The sequence below is a fragment of the Rana temporaria genome, chromosome 3, assembly GCF_905171775.1.
Source record: "Rana temporaria chromosome 3, aRanTem1.1, whole genome shotgun sequence".
Lineage (NCBI taxonomy): Eukaryota > Metazoa > Chordata > Amphibia > Anura > Ranidae > Rana > Rana temporaria.
Window position 1 is genome coordinate 453,077,641 of NC_053491.1, and position 17,118 is coordinate 453,094,758.

General features: G+C 46.1%; 1 protein-coding gene across 1 annotated transcript in view; it reads left to right on the forward strand.

Annotated features, from left to right (window-relative positions):
- LOC120933443 (complement C3-like) overlaps positions 1-16,911 on the forward strand; it is a 176,472-nt gene extending 159,561 nt beyond the window's left edge. The window contains exons 35-41 of the mRNA XM_040346661.1: positions 206-295; positions 3,420-3,525; positions 6,211-6,300; positions 9,545-9,631; positions 10,960-11,043; positions 13,660-13,795; positions 16,447-16,911. Coding sequence (XP_040202595.1) covers positions 206-295; positions 3,420-3,525; positions 6,211-6,300; positions 9,545-9,631; positions 10,960-11,043; positions 13,660-13,795; positions 16,447-16,585 — 732 coding nt within the window. The 3' untranslated portion in view covers positions 16,586-16,911. The remainder of the gene's footprint in view (positions 1-205; positions 296-3,419; positions 3,526-6,210; positions 6,301-9,544; positions 9,632-10,959; positions 11,044-13,659; positions 13,796-16,446) is intronic.
- Positions 16,912-17,118: the final 207 nt, after the last annotated feature.

Here is a 17,118-nt window from a genome sequence, read left to right on the forward strand (position 1 = left end):
ATAGAATTCCCGGGAGGCCCATCGGATCAAGCCCACCGCAGCGCTGGAGGACACCATTTGACAGGTAAGTCTGCCATAATGTAATATGTGGTGCATACGAGCACATTATGGCATAACCCACCTGGGGGGCCTTAAAAATGTCATTTATAGTGGGCTTTACTTTCGCTTTAGATTAGCGCGGACTGATTTTCTCCTGTCTCTGCAGTTGACAAACCGGGTGGACAAATATATCTCCAAGTATGAAATGGACACGGAACGTTCTGAGCGAGGATCCCTGATTATCTACCTGGATAAGGTAGGGATTACATTTTGTCCATGGAGTGCAATATGATGTATCAAAGATAGATAGAATGCCAGCCAATCAGATTCATACTGCTCCAGTGTGGCTTTAAATCTGTTTTAATCAAAACGATTGTTATTTCAGTCATTGTGCATTTTCTGTGGTTGTCACATATTGAAAGGGGAACTCCAGAAGAAACACAAAAGGGCTGATTTACTATTCTCTGTGCGCTGCGCTGGTTCATGCCTTAATTAGTGCGCCGGGTGAAGCCTTAATTAGGCGTATGAACCAGCGTAGCAGCCGGCGCATTGCAATTGATATGTAAAGCCGCGCCAAACTCCCTATAAAGCTGCTCCTGGAACCCGCCCCCCTCTGACGCCACAAGTAAACTCATTTGAAAGTCATGTGCGTCAGAGGGGGGTGGGGTCACAGAGCGTCACACGGCGGGGGAATTCAATTTCAAGCGCGCCGTCCGGAGAAGAAGAAGCCGCCGCACTATGCAGACGAGCTTCCAATTGAAGTTCCCGCCGCGTGACGCTCATGTGACCCCGCCCCCCTCTGACGCACATATACCACACGCGGACTTTCATATGAGTTGGGGGCGGGGTCTCAGCAGCGGCACACGGCGGGGTCTTCAATTTCAAGCGCAGCGCCCAGAAGATCAAGAAGATGTGGACGAGAAGGCCTTACGTTCCAGACCAAGCCTAAGAGCCTGGTATGCACCTGGAGGGGAACTCGCACCGGTTTTTGCTTTGAAATTTGGCGCGGAGTTCCCCTTCATGGTCAGCGCAAGCTGAAAACAGGTCGGCCTTTCACGTGCGCCGACTCATGCAGCGCACAGGCTGCTACGCTGCTTGGTATTTACCAAGATTTTCCCAGCGTAGTGAGTCGGCTTGCGTGAAAGGACGTATCAGCCCCGCACGCATGCGCAGTATGCAAATAAACCTCCCGGAGGTTTATTCCTACTTGCGGCGTACGGCGCTCGATTTCACAAAAAACACTTTCACTTTCAATTCGGCCCGGAAAACTTAAAACAAACACATGTCACTACACCTCCCCACTTCACCTCACATTCCCCCCTAATAAACTCCCGCCCAAACCCCGTATATTTACATTTCTAAATGCCGTACGCCAGGTCTATACAGGCGCACCATGTGCCCTCTCCTGGGCGTACTAGGCATTTTAGTAACCAAGGAAATACACTGCACTAGCAGCGTATTTCTTTAGTAAATGTCAAAACGGCTGCTACGCCTGCCTTTGCTCCATGAGTCATGGAGCAAAGGCTTAGTAAATCAGCCCCAAAATGTATTAACACAAAAGGGCACTTCAAAGAATTTGCACCGTACCCGAGCCTGCACTTTGGCATTCTGAGTGTGCCTTGAACCGTATTTGACAGTACATGGCGTAATAGCTAAACTAAAAAGCATACTCACCCAAAGTGGAACTCCAGACTGGTTAAAATGTTCGCCCCTCCCCTAGCACATTGCTTGATTTTCCAGAGGATAATTTAAAAGTCATTACTTACTTACCGTATTCCACATTCCCGCAGTCTTCATCCCCACTTGTGATGACCAGGTCCCTGAAGGTGCTCTTCTTGCCTTTCTCCAAGTGGTCTTGTTAACATCCCTCTTACCAATGTCATTGTGTGCAATGCCGGAACAGTGATCTCCAAACTGTGGCCCTTTGCTTTCCCTTATCCAGCCCTTTGGCAGCATTATTCCTCTTACTGGTAACAACGGCAGGACACTATTCTTACCACTAACACCAATGATGGGGCACAGTGGAGTAGCGTGGGGGGGCCAGGGGGGGGGAGGTTGCCCCAGGCACAAAATTTAAAGGGGCGCAGCTGCAAGCAGCAGGTTACCTGCAGCTCTTCTTCTGTGCTGTGCAGTCTAGGAGACTGTGAGCTCTTCTGCTTCGCTATGAGAAAGAAGTTGCGGTGCAGTCTTGGCTTAGGCTCCAGAGGTGACCCTGACACAGCAGTGAATAATTGAACACTGAAGATCATCCACATGATGATCCCAGGGATTGTGACCGTGTGGAGACTGGGGGGAAGGAAGAGGGAAGGTCAGTGTAGTGGTCAGTATAGGAATCAGGTAGGTCAGTGTAGTGGTCAGTATAGGAATCAGGTAGGTCAGTGTAGTGGTCAGTATAGGAATCAGGTAGGTTAGTATAGTGATCAGGTAGGTCAGTGTAGTGGTCAGTATAGGAATCAGGTAGGTTAGTATAGTGGTCAGGTAGGTCGGTGTAGGAATCAGGTTGGTCAGTACTACTGTACTATTGGAAGGGACTCAGAGTGCTTAAAATCCACGGGTTAGGGGGCACAAATCTCTTGCCCTGCCCCGGGCGCTGACAACCCACGCTACGCCACTGACGGGGCACTATGCCTTCCCCTCATACCAACAATGCCGCAATATTCCTCCCACTGACACCAACAGCAGGACACTATTCTTCTAACTGACACCAATGATGGGGCACTATTCCTTGCCCTGATACCAACAATGGGAGAATATTCCTCCCACTGACACCAATCACAAGCCACTATTTGTCCTACTGGCACCATGGATGGGGCGCTATTGCTTCCCCTAATACCAACAATGGGGCAACTATTCTTCCCACTGACACCAAGGATGGGGCACTATTCCTTCCCCTGATACCAACAATGGGGCAATATTCCTCCTCCCAATGACACCTATGGCAGGATACTATTCTTTCCACTGACACCAATGATGGGGCACTATTTCTTCCCCTGATACTAACAATGGGACACTATTCCTCCCGCTGACACCAACGGCAGGACACTATTCTTCCACTGACACCAACAATGAGGCAAAATGTATCTGCAATCTTCTCTTCTCCATATCGGTTCAAAGTGCAGAATTTTTAAAGCTTGTCTGAGCTACCAAAAAAAGGGGCGGAGAGCCCAAAGTTTCACTTTGCAGAGCACAGTGAGCAGAGCTCTGAGATCTGATTGGAGGAAAGGGACACACCCTCCTTCAAGCAACACAGAGCTGAGGATGCATATAGTTGCATTACATTCAGTTTTTCTTCTTGGGTTAAGATACACTTTACTATCATGCATGCTCCTTTGTTACAAGCTTTGTTTCAAACTTATGAATCCATGTTTCTATTTTTGAAGGTCTCCAGATCAGATCAGGAATGTGTGAGGTTCAAGATTCACCAGAACTTTGAGGTTGGGATCCTCCAGCCGGCAATGGTTTCCATATATGAGTATTATGCCATGGGTAAGCCTCATCAGAAGGGTACCCAGAGACATGAGATGGTGGAAGAAGCCATAGCCTAACATTTGCTCTTTAGGATGATGAGGACATATGCCTCGTACACACGACCGGTTTCCCCGATGAGAAAACTGCCATTTTTTAGATTGGTCGGGAAAACCGGTCGTGTGTATGCTCCATAGCAGTTTTCCCGATGAGAAAACTGCCAGCAAAAAAATTAGAACCTGCTCTATTTTTTCCCGTCGTGTTTCCCGCCAGTCTTTTTCTCCTCGCGAAAACAGCTTGTGTGTATGCTTTTCGAGGGGAAAAAAACGCACATGCTCAGAATCAAGTATGAGACGGGAGCGCTCGTTCTGGTAAAACTAGCGTTCGTAATAGAGACAGCACATTCGTCAGCATTCTGAACAGCAGAAAACGATCTGAAAGCACAAAGACTGGAAGGGGCGAATGGTCTCTCACCAAACTTACTAACACGCGATAACACGAGATCAGCAAAAGCAGCTCAAAGGGTGGCGCCATTTGAATGGAACTTCCCCTTTATAGTGCCGTCGTACGTGTTGTACGTGACCGCGCTTTGGTCAAGCGTTTTTTTGCCTGAACGTGTGTATGCAAGGCAGGCTTGAGAGGAATCACGTCGGAGAAAAACGTTGGATTTTGGCATGTCAGGAAAACCGGTCGTGTGTAAAAGGCATTACAGTATATAGCTGAGCATGCATTCCTACTGTACCCACCATTCCAAGATCTTAGGTGTGAACCCTTCCTGGCACCAAGTAGTCCCTTCTTCAGAATGCTCTTAGTTGGGACTTGTACCTTGCGCACTGTACATACTTTCTGTTTGATTGAATGGAGGCCTCACAGTGAGTACAGAAGGCGAAGAGCCAAGATATGAAAGATTTTGAGGAAGGGGCCATAGTTTGCTAGAGAGGCAGCATGGTGAAAAACTCTGAATAGCATGGTCAGGGATATGTCCTTGCAGAAGAGAGTGGCTCAGGATCCCATTATGAGTATGCATATTATGAAGGTACATTGGGGTAGATTCAGAGAGAAGATACGACGGCGTATCTCCAGATACGCCGTTGTATCTCTGAGTCCGGCCGGTCGTATCTATGCGCCTGATTCATAGAATCAGTTACGCATAGATTTCCCTAAGATCCGACCGGCGTAAGTGTTTTACACCGTCGTATCTTAGGCTGCATATTTACGCTGGCCGCTAGTTGGCGCTTCCATAGATTTACGCGAGGAATATGCAAATGAGCTAGATACGCCAATTCAGAAACGTACGTCTGGCCGGCGCATTTTTTTACGCCGTTTACGTTAGGCTTTTTTCGGCTTATAGTTACCCCTGCTATATGAGGCATATCCTATGTTAAGTATGGCCGTCGTTCCCGCGTCGAGTTTTGAAAATTTTACGTCGTTTGCGTAAGTTGTTCGCGAATAGGGCTGGGCGTAATTTACGTTCACGTCGAAAGCAATGACGATTTGCGGCGGAATTTCGAGCATGCGCACTGGGATTTTTTCAAGAACGGCGCATGCGCCGTTTATAAAAAACGTCAAATACGCGGGGTCACAGTTAATATACATAAAACACGCCCACACCATTTGAATTAGGCGGGCTTACGCCGACACAGATACGTTACGCTGCCGTAACTAAGGGCGCAAGTTGTTTCTGAATATAGAACTTGCGCCCTAAATTATGGCGGCGTAACGTATCTGAGATACGTTACGCCGGGCGGACAGATAGACTATTCTATCGGAATCCATCCCAGACTCTTTAATTTGGACTGATGGTTGGTACTGTGCTCTGCACATTGATGTACACCTTGCACATAGGGAGTCCTGTGCATCCAATCCCAGTGTTTTAGTTTGCCCAGGAGGCACAGCTCCAGTCCCACTGCCTGCAGGCTATCATAGTCTATGGCAGGCTGAAATACACTGCGGAAGGATAGGGCTAAATGTTGTACTGAGTATTGTACGTTGTACGTGCGTTTAGGGCCCTATGTGTTCAGTAACAAATTCCTGAAAGGCAGGGGCTGGACACTCCAGGATGCACAAACATTCTGGGATTTCAAACCCTGGGGCTAGACACCCCACATACAAGGAGCCTTAGCGAAACCCTTTCAATGGTAAATAGGAGCACATGAGAGATAAATAAAATAAATCATTAGTTAGGATTTATGTACTTTAGGTAAAGCCACTAATATTGTGTAGACCAGGCCAAGGGCGTACCTACGGGGGCCGCAGGGGTCTCCAAACTACAGCCTGCAGCAACTCTCTAGGAAAATGCCCCAACTGGCTGGCAGTGGATGCGCTTATCTGTGTAACTTAATACACATACACATGGATGTAAGGAGGGGACTCTGCTGGGCATTTATGGATGTAAGGAGGGGACTCTGCTGGGCATTCATGGATGTAAAGGGGGACTCTGCTGAGCACGCATGGACGTAAAGGGGGACTCTGCTGGGCATGCATGGATGTAAAGGGGGACTCTGCCAGACATAGATAGATGTAAAGGGGCTCTGCTGGGCACACAATGCTGTAAGGAGCGACTTCGCTGGGCACTCCTGGATGTAAAGGGGGATTTTTTATATAACCTATTTTTTCAGCCTGAAATATTCGTAAAATATAGGAAGTGGCCCTCATACTGAAAAAGTTTAGAGACTAATCGCACTCTTTGTTTTTATTGATATTCAGGGAATACCTGCACCAAATTCTACCATCCCACTGAAGAAGGAGGAGAGCTGAAGAAGATCTGCAGAGAAGCCGAGTGTCACTGCATTTCAGGTGCCGTAGAAGCAATAAACAACATTTCGGGCTTAGCAATATGAATCTAAGCTACTGCTTCATTCTTTGGTTAACTTTTTGGCTGTAATGAACCTCAAGTTTTGTTGAGGGAAAAAAAACAAGAATGATCTCCAAGTCAGGTATTTAAACCCCAGTACCGTTTTTTAGAGCGGGTGATCGGCTCTTTTGAGATAACAACCAATGCAGCTAAAAGCCACTCGGCTGTTATCCTAAAGGAGCTCCCGCCGCTCTCCCCGGGCGTTTCCGATCCCACCGGGAGACCCGATCAACGATTCGCCACTTCCACCGGCTAGGTTGAGACTTGAACGAACCTGGAAACGGCTTTGTTCCAGTCTCTTATGTAAAAACACGGAAGCGACGTCACTTTCGGTTTACTCGACTGCCAATGGCGCAGATTTAAAAAAAAAATGACAGTATTTAAAATCATCGTTTTTAGCGATCTGAATTCTTTGAAGTGCAAAGGAGGGATTTGGGGTCTTTTAGACCCCCGTTTCCCTCCATAAAGAGTACCTATCACCACCTGTTACTGTCACAAGCGATGTTTAGAGCAATAAAAGTGATCTGATTTTTTTTTTAAAGTGACAAAAAAAAATAAGAAAAAGAAAATGTTAAACCGCCCTCGTCCCCGCAAGCTTGTGATGCATGTGTAAGTCGCACCCACTTATGTAAACGGTGTTAAAATCACACATGTGAGGTATCACCGCGATAATACTAGCAATGCCTATGGAGATTTTTAAGTACGAGTGTGTGCAATTGCAGTTGGAAAAGTCACTGATTGCCTTTCTCAGCCCTCTGTGTTCTGGAAGCCTCCAGAATGCAGGGGGAAGCAATCAAACCTGCAGCCTGTGAAATCTAGAACAGCCCAAAGGAATCAGTAGCTGCTCCAATGATGACAGAAAAGCCAAAAATAACTAAATGTATCTATCATCCTAGCAACCTTGCCTAGGAGGGTGCTACAGATACAATATCACGTTTGGGAGGATTGACACATTAATTGGGTTGACTCTTAAACTGCCTACTAATATTAGTCTCTGTGTTGCAATAAGAAGCACTGCATCCCATGGAAAACACTGCATCCCATGGGCCTCCCTCTAAGGCCGGGTACTCACGACCAAAAATGTATGGTGAAAGCGGTCCGTCGGACCGTTTTCACCGTACATGTCTGCCAGAGGGCTTCTGTACGATGGTTGTACACACCATCGTACAGAAGTCCGCGCGTAAACAATACGCGGGGCGTGTCCGCGGTGTCGCCGCGTCGATGACGCGGTGTCGCCGCGACAATGACGCAGCGACGTGGGCGGCCCGCCTTTAAAATGCTTCCACGCATGCGTCGAAGTCATTCGACGCATGCGAGGGACGGCGGGCGCCTGGACATGTACGGTAGGTCTGTACTGACGACCGTACATGTCCGAGCGGGCAGAATTCCAGCGGACTGTTTTAAAACAAGTCCAGGAATATTTGTCTGCTGGGAAAAGGCCCGGCGGGCAAATGTTTGCTGGAATTCGGCCCGCTCGCGCCCACACACGACCAAACATGTCTGCTGAAACTGGCCTGCGGACCAGTTTCAGCAGACATGTTTGGTCGTGAGTATGGGGCCTAAGGCTGCATTCACACCTGAGCGTTTTGTATCCTGAAGCTATAAAACGCTAGAGGGGAAAAAATCCATTATTCTCAATGGAGATGGTTCACATCTCCACTCCAAAATGCCTGAAGCCGAACGCCCGAAGCTCAAACAAGTTCTGGACCCTTTTTTGTTGCGCGAATCGGGGAGATTTGGGCGTTTTTGAACGTTTGCATTCCCATAGAAACTAATGGAAACGCTCGATTCAAGCGTCTAGCGCGACAACAAGCGTTTTGTCGCTTTAAACTGTTCTGTGAAATAGAATATTCACCCAGGAAGAAGATAAAAAAAATCTACAAACATAGCAACAAATGATGAAAGACATGAGCATTTTTCCTATTGGCTAAAATAAAAAACGACGAAGTTCAAAAACGTCGGACAACAATTCAAAGTAATGAGCTTTTACTGAATACCTCTTACACTGTATATTATGAGTTTTTCAGGGCTTTTAGGGCTTGTTTGGTGGGTGGTCAGGGGGCAGATGAGCTGTGGTTTTATTGCCCCCAGCAGCCACTCACATAAACAAAGTAATGCAGCCACTAAGGGCTCTTTCACACGGAGCGGACCGTTTCCGTCTGTTCGTCTGCATCAGTTCCGCTCCGCCGAACGGAAGAAAAATAGGGTTTCTTCCGTTCGGAAAAGCGGATCCCGACGCACGCGGACGCTAGCGGATGCTCCATCCGCTAACGGACGCGTTCCCATAGGGATTCATTACAAGTCCGTTAACGAACTTGTAATGAGCGGACGAACGGTCCGCTAGTGTGAAAGGACCCTAAGGGCCACCACTGATGAATACAGCCCATGTGAATGTGTTACCGCCCTGCATCCACATTCAATGCTCACAGTTTGGCGTTTATAGGGTTAAAGCAGGCATATCGCCTCCTCACTGCCAGTCAAACGCCACACTATCCACCATGGATGGCCTTTCAGTGGGGCGTCTGTATAGCTGCACATGTGAATGAGCCCTAATAATCATACACAAGTGAATGAATAATTTAAAAAAATAGGACCTGTCTGTAGTCACTTCTTTACTCCTCATCAGATCTTAGCTAAGTATGTCTCAATCAGTTATGAAAGAAAACTCTCAGTCCTCATGAACTTTCTGTGCTGAAAGTCTCAGTGTTATGCAATGGTGGCGAGCAAAGTGAGGTTACAGCAAACCTGTACCAGCAGAATTATGGAGGCTACCATTGCTGAACGTCTAACTGCCTGGCTGTGTCGGAAACCCCTACTCTACATTATTCTTCCAGGTCAGCTATTCAAAAGGTATTAAAAGCTAGGACTGCGATGTGGCAGCCAGGTGACTAGCATTGTCAGAAGGAGAGGTCAGCTGTGGCAACCTGGCTATTTCTTGGTACAGGAAGAGAGGGGCAACAGGGACAACCAACACCTGCTGTCTCCGCTTCAGTCGTGGAGGGGGGGGCACCGGCCTGACATCCCCCCAGTGTGTGGCACTCGGGGCGGCCTGCCCCCCGCCCCCCCCACTTAGTACGCCACTGGCCAATAGACAACCTCAGGGATCTGGTTTAAAGGTCAGATAATTCTATAACAAAGTAAAAAAAGTCCATGTACTGAGGTCCAACAGGATTGTCTCTCTTCCAGAACGATGCAATCTGAAGAATGCCTATAAAGGGAAGCTGGACTCGGTCTCTCGGGTAGACGCTGCATGCCTCTCCAGCGTGGATTTTGGTAAGAGCGCCAAGTCTTGTGTTACAAGATACTTTACAGATAGGTACATGTGGATTGTGGTGTGAAATGGAGTTTAATTAAACAATTTTTATTACTATAAGATTAAAGACCAGCTCCAGGAAACTTGAAAATAATGCCCTGCTGTGGGGCTGCACCAGCACTGCAAGGGTTAATTGCTCATTTAGGTCTAATTCGATTCCGCTGCTCCCCCATGCTTTAGACGTCTTTGCTATAAAACATAACCAATAAAATATTAAAAAAATTAAATGTCCTCAGAAATTTTGGACAAAATGTATTATGCTACATGTCTTTTGTAAAAAAAAAAATAACCTAATAAGTGTATATTAATTTGTTTGCATGAAGGTTATAGAGTTAGCAGTTGCAGCATGGTCCCATTGAATGTTTATATATGGCTTTATAGAGCAATAAATAAAATGTTCTATTCTGCCATTAATATCGCATCACTTTACTGAGGGATTTAATTTAAATGTACATTTGTTTTTCAGTTGAGATCCACTTTATAGTACAAAATTTGAATATCATCAAAAAGTTACTTTATTTCTTAATTCAATTCAAAAAGTGATATATTTTTTTTATAGATGTGTTACACACAGAGTGATGTATTCTAAGAATTTGTGTGTGTGTGTGTGTGTGTGTGTGTGTGTATATATATATATATATATATATACACACAGTAATGTGCAAAAGTTTTAGGCAGGTGTGAAAAATGCTGTAAATGAAGAATACTTTCAGAAATAGAAGTGTCAATAGTTTATTTTTCATCAATGAACAAAAAGGAAGATAAATAAACAGAAGAGAAATCCAAATCAAATCAATATTTGGTGAGACCACCCTCCGCCTTCAAAGCAGCATCAATTCATCTATTCTAGGTACACTTGCACACAGTTTTTGAAGGAACTCGGCAGGTAGATTGTTTCCTAACATCTTGGAGAACTAACCACAGATCTTCTGTGGCTGTCGGCTGCCTCAAATCCTTCCGCCTCTTCATGCAATTGCAGTCAGACTCCATGATGTTGAGATCAGGGCTCTCTGGGGGCCAAACCATCACTTCCAGGACTCCTTGTAATTCTTTACACTGAAGATAGTTCTTAATGACATTGGCTGTATGTTTGGGGTTGTAGTCTTGCTGCAGAATAAATTTGGGGCCAATCACACACCTCCCTGATGGTATGGCATGATCGATAAGTATCTGCCGTATTCCTCAGCATTGAGACTTGAGTCTTCTATGAGATCCGCGGGGGGTGTATTATGTGATGTGAGGTGGTGGCATGATAAATACTGATTTAATGTTTGACATCCCCTTCCAGTATACGAGACCAAAGTCACAAAAATTGAGAAGAAAGGTGCCTATGATGTCTTCTTCATGACAATCAGCCAAGTTGTTAAGCTCGGTAAGTGTACATATCTCCGTGGCCATTTTATTAGGTATACCTATCTAGTAACTATTACTATTATTATTTCTATTTAATATTATGTCTATTATTCTTATATTACTTCTATTATTCTTATTATTATTAATATATTATTTTTATTCTCTAATATTATTTTGATACCAGGTATACATATCTCTATTTTATATGAAAACTCAGTAGCCATTTTATTAGCTATACCTACCTAGAACCAATTACTATTATTATTTCTATTTACTATTACATATATTAATACTTCTATTATTCTATTCTTCTTCTTTTTCTTCTTGGTATTATTATAATATTTGTATTCTCTAATATTATTTTAATACAAGGGGCCAGATCCACAAACGAATTACGCCGGCGTATCTATGGATACGCCGCGTAATTTTTAAAATGCCCCGTCGTATCTCTGTTTTGTATCCACAAAACAAGATACGACTGAATCTGGGCTCGATCCGACAGGCGTACGTCTTAGTACGCCGTCGGATCATAGGTGCATATTTACGCTGGCCACTAGGTGGCGTTTTCGTAGAATTCCGCGTTGAGTATGCAAATTAGCTAGATACAGCAATCCACGAACGTACGTCCAGCCGGCGCATTTTTTTTACGTTGTTTCCGTAAGGATTTTTTCGGCGTATAGTTACCCCTGCTATATGAGGCGTATCCTATGTGAAGTATGGCCGTCATTCCCGCGTCGAATTTTGAAAATGTTACGTTGTTTGCGTAAGTCGTTCGCGAATAGGGCTTTGCGTAGAATGACGTCACCGTCCTAAGCATTGGCTTGTTCCGGTTTAATTTTGAGCATGCGCACTGGGATACCCCCACGGACGGCGCATGCGCCGGTAAAAAAAAAACGTCATTTACATCGGGTCACGACGTATTAACATAAAACACGGCCCAAGCACATACATTTGAATTGCGCGCCCTTACGCCGCCTAAGTTACACTACGCCGCCGTAACTTACGGCGGGAATTCTTTGAGGATACAAAAAAATGTAAGTTACGGCGGCGTAGTGTATCAGAGATACACTACGCCGGACGGAGAGAAGCGCTGCACTTCGTGGATCTGGCCCAAGGAGTACAAATCTCCATTTTATCTAAAAAAAAAAAAAACAGTGGCCATTTTATTAGGTACACCTCGCTAGTAGTAACTATTACTATTTCTTTTGAATAATATGTCGATTTGTGTTATATTACTGCTATTATTCTTATATTTCTTAATATATTATTTTTATTCTCTAATATTATTTTGATACCAGGTATACATATCTCTCTTTTATATAAAAACTCAGTGGCTATTTTATTAGGTACACCTACCTAGTAACTATTACTATTATTATTTCTATTTACTATTACATCTATTATTCTATTATTACTTCTATTATTCTATTCTTCTTCTTCTTGGTATTATCATAATATTTTTATTCTCCAATATTATTTTGATATGAGGTGTACATATCTCCCTTTTATATATAAAAAAAAATATCAATAGCCATTTTATTAGGTACACCTGTCTAGTAACTATTACTATTATTATTTCTATTTACTATTACTTCTATTATTCTTATTATTATTATATTCTTTTGATACTAGGTGTACATATCTCATTTTTATATAAAAAAAAATTAACAATTTTATTAGGTACACCTACCTAGTAAGTATTGTATCAAATGTACCCCTTAGGACTTTTATCTACTGTATTTATCGGGGTATAGTGCGCTCCCGCGTATAGCGCGCACCCCTAAAGTTGCCCCCATTCCTGTGGAAAAAAATAGTTTTTTGTACTTACAGTTTTGGTGTCTTGCGCGGCGTCCATCAGTGGGTCCGGCGTCCGTCTGCGGCTTCGGGTGTCCTCTTCGTCGGGTCCGGCGTCCTCGCATCCTCCCCGCTCGTTTCCCGCGCCGAGTTTGAATACTGCGCCGGCATATACCGAGCGCAGTACACTCGGGCAGGCTCGGCAACTGTCGCGCTCACGTCCTGTACGTCCAGGACGTGAGTGCGGAAGAAGCCGAGACTGGCCGACTATACCCGAGTGTACTGCGCTCGGTATATGTCGGCGCAGTATTCAAAACACGGCGTGGGAAAGCGGGTATCGGCGTATATCGCGCACCCACGATTTTGCCCTGAGAAAGAATTGTACAAATGTTACCATAAAATATAAATGAGATGGATTATTATTTCCACTGATAGTCCCATAGCTGTATATATAACATGGTGTTCTCATACTGTACATTTACCAAATGGGCTCTTTCACAGTATAAACAGGCCACTAAACCGTGTTTTTCCCGCCCGCCAGAATTCTAACAGCACAGCCTGGTAGGGCTGTACAAATGCCGTGGCTGTGGCAATTTTAACTCTGCAGAGTCTGACAGGCGGCACCGCCTATCACACTTGTCCATTGAGATCAATGAGGCCACACCACAACCACAAGCCTATAAGTTCCCGCAATACAAGTCCTATAAGAGCTGATAACATGTCTCCTTCAGTGTATATATAGACCGTGCTTTGGGTCCTATGGTGAAAAAGTGCATTGTAAAGGTTTGCTGTTCCATATTTGAGCACATCACATGACTCCTCTTCTAAAATCCTTCCCTAGGATCAGATGAAATAGGGCCTGGCACGCAGCGCCAGTTCTACAGCCACATGGGCTGCAGGGACGCCATCAAAGTCCAAGAGGGACGATCATACCTCATCTGGGGACATCGCGATGACATCTGGGAAATGAAGAAAGAGTGAGTAGAGAATCCATGGAGCAGAGGAAACTGGAGATTGGTCTTATTCTTATCTTATTCTATGTCAGCATATAGAGGGGTCAGAGCAATAATAATCTACTTAGACAAACACACGAAACACTGGGAAAGGGAAACCCAAAGAGCTAGCAATCTATAGGAGAAGAGGTACAGTACAAGTGAACATGTTCTCCATTTCTTATATTACCTCTTATGGTAACACAAAACTCTGCTATAAAAATAAAAAATTCCAATCAAGTATGTATTCTTCACTCAGAAAAGTCCTTTTCAGCCTCCTCCAAATTTCCAGATTCAGACTTACTGTTAGAGTAGGGCCCCCCATCACAGACCCCCTCTCCATCACAGAGTCCCCCATCACAGACTCCTCTCCAACACAGACCCCCCATCACAGACTCCTCTCCAACACAGACCCCCCCTCACAGACTCCTCGCCAACACAGACCCTCCATCACAGACTCCTCTTCAACACAGACCCCCCCTCACAGACTCCTCGCCAACACAGATCCCCCCTCACAGACTCCTCTCCATCTCAGATCTCCCCATCACAGATCCCCCCATTATAAAGCCCCCCATCACAGACGCCCCCATCACAGACCCACTTCCACCCAATCACAGATTCCCCCCATCATAAAGCCCCCCCATCACAGACCCCCTCTCCATCACAGAGTCCCCCATCACAGACTCCTCTCCAACACAGACCCCCCATTACAGACTCATCGCCAACACAGACCCCCCATCACAGACTCCTTTCCATCTCAGATCCCCCCATCACAGATCCCCCATTACAAAGCCCCCCCATCACAGACTCCCCCATCACAAAGCCCCCCTATCACAGACTCCCCCATCACAAAGCCCCCCATCACAGACTTACTTCCACCCAATTAAAGATTCCCCCCATCAAAAAGCCCCCCCATCACAGACTCACTTCCACCCAATCACAGACTCCCCCCAATCACAAAGCCCCCCCCCCATCATTGATCCACCCATCACAAAGCTCCCCATAACATATCCCCAAACATAGATCCCCCATCACTAAGCCCCCATCATAGATCCGACCATAAAGCCCCCCATAACAGATCTACCCATCACAGAGCCTTCCAGCGGTATTACACTGCCCTGTCCATGAGATCGCAGCACTCCCCCTCCCCTCTTCTACCTTATTCACACAAGACGGGAAGCATTGCAGGTCTAGACAAAGGGCGGGACTTTTTCAAGTGAAAGGCAGGTGATTGATTGCTGGGACCGCCCCACTGCCTAGTAACCAATCACCCGCTTCCTAATGCCAAAAGTCCCGCCCTTTGTCCGGACCTGTCATGTTTCTCGTCTTGTGAGATTAAGGTAGCAGAGGGGATGGGGAGTGCTGCGATCTCATGGACGGGGTAGTCCGTGTGCCGGGGACGTCCTCGGCTGTGTGCGGTGATATCTGAATGATGGGTGCAGCTACAGGCATCATTCAGATATCGCCGTCTTCAGCCACCGATTCTGTGCACAACAAGAATGATCAAAGCGGCAGGTTCCGCCGCTTGATCGTTCTTAGGCCGAGTACTCACAAGCAGACATGTCCGATGAAACCGGTCCGCGGACCGTTTTCATCGGACATGTCTGCCCGGGGACTTCTGTTCGATGGCTGTACACACCATCGAACAGAAGTCCACGCGTAAACAATACGCGGGGCGTGTCCGCGGTGTCGCCGCGTCGATGATGCGGTGTCGCCGCGACAATGACGCGGCGACGTGGGCGGCCTGCCTTTAAAATGCTTCCACGCATGCGTCGAAGTCATTCGACGCATGCGAGGGATGGCGGGCGGCCGGACATGTACGGTAGGTCTGTACAGACGACCGTACATGTCGGGGGGACAGGTTTCCAGTGGACTGTTTTAAAGTCCAGGAAACAGTTGTCCGCTGGAAACCTGTCCGATCCGCCCGAAAATGGTCCGCGGACCAGTTTCAGCAGACATGTTTGGTCGTGAGTACGGGGCCTAATAGGCAGCGGGAGGGGACACCCCTCCCGCCGCCATCCGGTGCTTCTCGGGGCTCTCCCGTGCCATCGGAGGGCCCGGAGAGCGAATCGGTCGGCGCTGCTGGAAAGAATCGAGATGACTGGTGACCAGATGACTGATGACTATGACCGTCGGAGGCCCGGGCGCGACGTTATGACGTCACGCCCGGTACCCGGAAGTAAACAAAGCCGCAATCGCGGCTGTCGGCATGTGATCGTGATTTTTTTTTTCACCGATTTCATGCTTGTAAGCCTGGAGGAGAGATGTGGGGTCTTATTGACCCCACATCTCTCCATAAAGAGGACCTGTCACACTGATTCCCATTACAAGGGATGTTTACATTCCTTGTAATAGGAATAAAAGTGATAAAAAAAAGTGTAAAAATAAAAACAATTAAGTAAAATAAAAATAAAATTAAAACATTTTTTTTTTCAAAACGCCCCTGTCCCCGTTATCTCGCGCGCAGAAGCGAACATGCATGCAAGTCCCGCCTACATATCTAAACGCTGTTCAAACCCCACATGTGAGGTATCGTCGCGTGCGTTAGAGCGTGTGCAACAATTCTAGCACTAGACCTCCTCTGTAACTCGAAAATAGTAACCTGTAAAATGATTTAAGTGATGTTTGTCTTCTAGGAAGTCCTACGTGATCAACGGTGGGACCTGGTTTGAGATCATCCCCACCAAGCGGGAATGTGCCACCACCAAGCAAGACATCTGTGAGGAGATCTACAAGTTCATTGAGCACCTATCACTGCTGGGCTGTAGTCACTGATCATCCGGTGACACCATGGATCACCATTATTCTTCTGTACTCTAAATAAATGGTACCTGGATGGTTCTCACCTGTCTGAGGTCTACATTCACTATAAATAAATGGTACCTGGATGGTTTTCACCTGTCTGAGGTCTACATTCACTATAAATAAATGGTACCTGGATGGTTCTCACCTGTCTGAGGTCTACATTCACTATAAATAAATGGTACCTGGATGGTTTTAACCTGTCTGAGGTCTACATTCACTATAAATAAATGGTACCTGGATGGTTTTCACCTGTCTGAGGTCTACATTCACTATAAATAAATGGTACCTGGATGGTTCTCACCTACCTGTGGTCTACATTCACTATAAATAAATGACACCTGAATGGTTTTCACCTGTGTGAGGTCTACATTCACTATAAATAGTACCTGGATGGTTTTCACCAGGGCCGCTGATAGAAATCATGGGGCCCCCCGCCTTGAAACTGTCTCTGCAGCACGTTACGGGATTGGCGGCATTGGTAGGCACCTGAAGCAGGGGGGGGG